The 6837-nt window shown below is 45.2% G+C and overlaps 1 protein-coding gene across 1 annotated transcript; it reads right to left on the minus strand.

Annotated features, from left to right (window-relative positions):
• Positions 1-234: 234 nt before the first annotated feature.
• On the minus strand, positions 235-6592 carry LOC308118717 (putative ribonuclease ZC3H12C; the record flags this gene model as incomplete). The annotated part of the gene is made up of 5 exons (XM_080478227.1): positions 235-1679; positions 2186-2292; positions 2425-2659; positions 3821-3960; positions 5844-6592. The coding sequence occupies 5 exons, from the start codon at positions 6590-6592 to the stop codon at positions 235-237; spliced, it is 2676 nt and encodes an 891-aa protein (XP_080334353.1).
• Positions 6593-6837: the final 245 nt, after the last annotated feature.

Here is a 6837-nt window from a genome sequence, read left to right on the forward strand (position 1 = left end):
GCTAATTAAACCCTCATCTTTAAGTGCTGAAATATCAGACATATTTATAGAAAAATATGGCAATCTGGGGATTTCCCGTTACAAAAATACCATTAAATCTAATGAGACAATTTCCCTGCAAAGAAATGAAGCAGCCCATTAAAAGCTGGAGGAATTTCATATCTTGTGTAAGTCAGACTTTGTAGTCCTCGTTTGGAGGATCGATGGCGCAGACTTTCAGGTCCTGTCTGTGGTTCAGGTCCCGTGCTGTGATTTCTCCAGCAGGATTGCCGCTGCCAGCTCCTGAGCGTCCATCATCAGAGGATTCCTGGACATCACCGCTCTCACCAAGTCGGGAGGGAAGATACCGCACAAGTTGACGAACACCCTCTCCCGGAGGTCCTGGTACCGGGCGAACACGGGGGTCTCCTGGTGCAGGGCAGCTGAGGCCTGGTGGCTCTTGTGGGCCGTGACGCAGGGAAGCGACTGCTGGGAGCGAGCTGGCGTGGAGAGGCCGGTAGGTGCTGAATGGACCTGTTGGCTCCAAGGCGTGTGCCAAGCCTTTGCATGCAGTTGCGGAAGGCTCTTGTAGGAAAAGGGATCGTAGCAGGGCTTGGCGGCTGGCTGGTAATCAGGCTCCCAGTTTATCTGTTGGGTTAACGCAGGGTAGCTTCTTCTAGAATGAAGAGTTGAGCCTTCATACACTCTGGAGTCCGGGAGACCGCCTTCCTGCCAAAGCGAGCCCAGAAGATTGTGGGTAATGGGTGAGGTTTGAGACGGCGGGTGAACGGAGGACGCTTGGGACTGATGTGGTGAACGAGGAGGCAAATTTGGAAAACTGCTCGGCATTGGATGTTGATGCTGAGGTGGGATGAAGGCCGAAGGCATCTTGAAAGATCTAGGCGACGCATGAGAGAAGAGAGATGACGGAGGGTCGTCTACGCTGAAAGGTTGTTGCCTCCGGAGTCCCGGAGGAACGGAATACCTGCTGGGGTAAGGCTGGCCGAGTCCTGGAGACGCACAGCTTGCACGGTGGGCATACTGGGCAGGGTGGTGGTGATGGTGGTGATGGTGGTGAGGATGGTGGTGATGGCACTGGGGGCTGTCGTCCACCAGGAGATCGGGGGAGAAAGAATCGGAGCTAGCGCTACCTTCACTGCTACAGTCTGACGGAAACGAAAGCCCGCGTAGATCCGCTGGAAGGAAGCGTTCGGGAGTTCGTGGCACGACCAGACTGAGGCTTGAGTAGTTCTTGACCAGCGAGCTGTAGCTCACCTCTGGAGACTCACATCTGAGCAGAGCTTCAGCCTGACTCAGTGCTGAGGCCGCAGCCGCTCTGGCGATGCCTCCAGGGTCCAGATGTCCCGCTGAAGGGGGCCCCCCTGGAGCAGGATGCCCCAATGTGATGCTGCTGCTGATCCCTCTGCGCCCCCCGGCTTGCGAGGCCATTTGAAAGCCATCCTCGGTGAGGTCGACCAGGGAGCTCTGCAGGCTCGGGTTCTGCTGCTTATTCCCACGAATCATTTCAGCGTCAGCGGGACTTGGGCTCTTCGCCATCAGGGCGTGTTCCAACAGGCCTCTGGACGCGACTGAGGAGATTCTGGCACTGGCTCGCAGCTCATCTGCCACAGCTCGCTGGGGCTGGCTGCCCCGCTCAGGGTGGTAGAACTTACACTTGTGGCCATACGTACACTTCTTACCTAAAGTGAGAAAAAAGATTAGATAAGAATCACAGTGAAAACAGAAAACTATTGTTGACGTTTTTTTACTTGCATTTTAAGCAATTTATACAAATTTTAACCTTCCAGGATCACATATGTGGACATCCTTTTGAGTTGTCTAGACCATAATACAAAATTAAATTGAGCCATAGGAGGCTATATACAGTTTATGGTATTCATGTGTGAAGTCATTTATAGTCTCTGTAATCTGTAATCTGTAATCTAGTTCTCCAATTATCAGTACAAAATAATGTATAAGCGTTAAACATATTAAGATCACATTTAAATTCTTGTTAAATGTTTTTGCATTATTGACCAGTCATTACATTTTGGGTTTCATAACTTCTTTACATTTCGGGCTCAGCGCTTTTGTTACATAATCGACCAGTTATTACATTTTTGGTTTTACGACATTATATTTTATAAGAATTTGGGTCGTTGTTACATTTTGAGTCGTTTGGCTTCATTAAAAAACAGGATTTTACCATAAGGACACGGTTGCTTCCTGTGCTCCGGAATCACAGGCCTCTTCCTCAGGAAGTTCTCCAGGCTGGGTCCATGGCGTCCCAGAGGGTCATCTGGTGGCATGAACCTAAAAACGCAGGCGAAAGAGTCAAGTTCTGATCGGCTCCAGTAACAATCACACAACTAGAGTTTGGTTTCTGTCACATCTATGAATAAAACACATAAAAACCAGCGTGTGTCTGATGGGATTCCCGCTTACTTGTCGTTTACGAAGGAGTACATGAGCAGGCGCTCGTCGATGAACTTCTTCCACTCCGGCTTCTCGTTGGCGAGGTCCCGGTAGTTGTCGTTGGAGACGATGATGCCTTCTGACTCGTAGGCGAGTTTAACGATGAACCGGTCGTCGTAGCAGACGACGCGGCGCCCCTGCACACGGCGAGAGGGAGTGAAAACCAGGATCTTCTCTTTCTCCAGTCGCCGCAGGATCTCTTGGTCTGAACAACAAAAAAGAAGAAGAAGAAGAGGGAAACGGAAAAGATGGATTTTAGACAATAACTGGTTTTTGACGGCTGCCAGGCGAGATGCTCGGCTCTCAGTTGGAGAGATTTAAGATTCAGACCGGGTGAGCCGGGAGATGGAAGCCAGCCCAAGGCAATAACAGCCACAGGTGGCGCTAAATACATATAAGTTTTGTTGCCTTCGCCAATGAAAGTTGGGTGAGAAGATTATGTTTTTGGTTGCATGCATTAATTTATTGGTTTGTGTGTATGTATCTTACCAACTTTTCACAAAAACTCCTCACACGAATTGTATGAAATTTTCATGGATTATTTGTGAAAGAATTTCCCAGACAGAGTGGATGGGAGAGGCACCTCATGGAGGAGAGCAAAAGAGATCAGCGTCTGTTGCCATGGAGACGCTCCCTGCTCCCTGCTTGTGAGTGATATTGCTTGCAAATTTTTAGCATTTCAATAAGGGTTTTACATGCTTTAGGGACTGTTTGCACAAGAACGATTGGCTGGAAACGGCCTCACTTTCATATCTGTTGTTATGTGTTCATCATGGAACGTTGGTGGATGACATTATCAAACAAATTGCTATATTGGAGCATTATAGCAAATAAATCTACAGATCGTTTCTGCTGAAGGATGAGCTGATTCGCACCTTTCATACACGGTACAAACAAATGTATTAATTGAAAACTCAAGTGTATAGAGGTTGCATTAAATTGCACTGCGTGGGTAAATTAATGTATCTGCATAACGTCCATCCTGTTGGTTGTGCGATTTGAGAGGCATCATGTTCATAGATCTGCTTCCACAGATGCTTGTTTGAGCTTGTTTTAGTACATCAGGCTCATATACCTTTGAAGAAAACAATGAGAGGAAGTGAAACTGATACCTTCTTCTCATGTTTTAATTTCATGCTTTGCTCCAGGTCTTGTTACAACCAGTGATTTTATGCAAATCACCTAATAAAACAGCTGTTCTGTTTCCGTCATGTAGTATTTGAAGCGTTTTAATGATGAGCCGCAGCCTATTCACCCTGGATCATTTCCATATACTAGAAAACCAACACAAAGGGAGCACGCATCCTGTCAGTTATCGGCATTGTCGCTGAGTTTTCATCCGTGTAAAGTGACTTTGCGCTGTTACCTGTGATTAAAGCGTCAGGACGGGACTGCTCTTTCCTCCAGGCCGGGACGAAAACCGTGACGTCTCTGTGGCCGCGCTCCAGGAACCAATCAACAGCCAGCTGGATGCCTTGGCAGGAAAACACTTCTTTATTCCCATGACTGCGTGAAAACAGGGAGATGAATTAGTCCAACATGTGGCAAGAAAATTAGAAGAAAATACAATAAAGAGCCTCAAAACATAAAAAGGTTGAGTGTTGATGTGAACCACAGCAGTCCTTAAATTGAGGTTTAGGGTAAAAACTGTATCATGTTTGGTTAATTTTAGATTGTAAATGTGAAAATCACACAGTATCAGCAGTTTCTGGTCAAAGCAACACTTTAGATTAGCTGACAAAACCAGGAACTTTTATTACCCATGAATATATAAATACATGAAACTACAGCCACTAGACTGGTCGTTTCATTCGGTATACTTCAAATCAAATCAAACCTTATTTGTATAGCACTTTTAGTACAAACAACTGCAGCACAAAGAGCTTAAAAACGGAATAAAAACATGATAAACTCCCACCAGTCCATCCCCTGCCATGTTATATATATATATATATATATATATATACGTAAAATAAAATAAAAAAAGATCTGTTTCAATTCCTTTAATAAAGATTAGAATACATTATTTATTCTATTTTCTACAAGCCTCATTAGCAGACATGAATATAGAATAAATTGAACAAAGGGAACAGAAATAAAGTAAAAAATTAATAATAAAGAATAGAGTTAAAATAAAGAATTATAGAAATAGAATATAAAATAAATAAGAGATAAAGATTAAGTGATAGTAATAGAAACAGAACAAAGTGTAACATAAATAATAGAATAAAAGAACAAAGAATAGAAACAGAAATTCTGAAATCTCAAAATTGCCAAGCTGTTAAGGTGCTGAGTTCAGGGGGGGAATAGTTTTGTATCTTTGTTGTTTTAGTTGTTAAAATAACACAGTGTCAAATGTATTTTCTGGTCAAACAAATACAAAACAAACAAACAAACAAAACTATAGTTCCCTCTGGCCATATTCTCAGGTACAGCTTAACTTGTTTCCTATGGAAGGTACGCGGTAGTCATTTACTCTTTAGGACGATACAACCAACCACACACTCAAAACGTGCCATTTAGTTAAATTAAACCCTCTTTAATAATAAATTAGAGTTTATAAGCTTGTCAAAGTTGCTCCTTGTTTGAACAAACTGCAGCTCAGCGAGTGATGTTGATTATCCTCTGATATTTGAGTTGGTTTTAGTTTTGCAAGCAAAAACAAAAGAAGTTTGTTTAAACTATACCATTATTACCTAAACGATCACTATATGTGTGAATAAAATCTCCAAATTTTATGGAAACTAAATTATTTCAAATCAGCAGTAAAAAAAAATCTTAAAAAAAAAAGAACTCAAAAGATTAAAAAAAAAGATATACACATGTTTTTAATCTCTGAAAGATTGAATCACAAAATCATTCACAACACTGGTATATGTGAGTTTGGCTTTTTTATCCCCTTGTAAAGAAAGTTTGAAGAAAAAGTTCATGAAATATTCAAATGCACAATTTAATAAGGAGCACCTCAAACTCTTTAAAGTTCATAAATGAAAAACCAGGAGAGGCAGAACTAAACCATGTTTCTAACATTAAATGATCGGAATAGAATAGAATTGAACACAAATCGTTGATAAATCCCAAAGAAAAATTATTTAAAGCCAACAAAACTCATTTAATTAATTTAAAGGACTGTTTATTGCACCTGACTAGAGATCAATTGAAATCTCCTTTTTTTATTCAGTTTGAATCAAAAACATCAAATCTACAGTACACGAGGGACAATTTGCACACAAAAGTTGTGCAGTTACTCAAAAATCATTACTACAAGTACATGTGCATGTGTGTGAGGTCTGTTTTAGTTATGTGTGTAAGTTTGGATATATTTTTGCATCTTCACAATGAGAATTATGGGAATCTTAAAAGACATATAAAAGTGTTTGGCTCCTCACCTCATGGCCACGTTGCTTCCGTCCACGACGACCGGCCGCAGGTTCTCCTTGTCCTCCGCCAGCTTGGACGAAAACATCAGTCTGCAGGAGTCCAGAGAGGAGGTGGAGGAGGTGGAGGAGGAGGAAGAGCAGGCCAGAGAGGAGGAGGAGGAGGAGGCGGAGTTCTGCAGGACAGTGGGACCTGCTTGCTGCTCCGTCTCGGTCTTGGTTCCCAGCTTGACCAGCTCCCCCAGCATGTCGTTGATGAGAGCGTCTGGGCCCAGTTTCCTCAGCACCAGCAGCACCAGCTCCTCGCAGTAGCCCAGCTTGAGAGCAAACTCCAGCTTGCTGCGGCAGTCTGTGACGGGGTTGGGGGACGGGGCGGGGTCGGGGGAGGGGTGTGCAGGAGATGGGTCCGGGTCCGGGTCCGGGTCCAGCCCGGCCGGCTGACAGGCGGCGCGCTGTGGCTGATCCTGGAGCTGGTTCTGGAGCCGCTCGTCCTCGCTGTCGGAGATGATGCTCTCCTCCGAGGAGTTGCTGCAGCTGCTGCTGCTGCTGTAGCTGGAGTTGGCGCTGGAACTGGCGCCGCTGCCGCTCCCGCTGCTGCCCCCGCTGCTGGCAGGTCCGGCCCTGACCTGGAGGACCCCCCGGTTCCCGCCGGCGTTCGGACCGGCCTGCCGCTCGGCGCCCTCCACATGCAGGTAGTCCAGATCCAGCCCCAGGCAGAGGATGTGGCCTGTCCCATCCTCCAGATGGTCCTTCAGGCCCATGAAGTCCTCTCACACATCCAGCTCCAGCTCCACGCCCTCCGTGACCTCCCAGGCACCTGGCCGACCCCCCCGGCACTTCTGATGACACGCTGCTAGCTGGCCGCTCCTGTGACTGAAGCTTCAGGGGAAAAACAAAAGAAAACAAGAAGGGTAAAATCCAGCACACATTCCAAATAACCACACATCATTTACATTTGTGACTTTACCAGATCCAGCATTTTGTTTTGGACACATGCCAAAAATCT

The sequence above is a fragment of the Lipophrys pholis genome (assembly GCF_963383615.2).
Source record: "Lipophrys pholis genome assembly, chromosome: 13".
NCBI lineage: Eukaryota > Metazoa > Chordata > Actinopteri > Blenniiformes > Blenniidae > Lipophrys > Lipophrys pholis.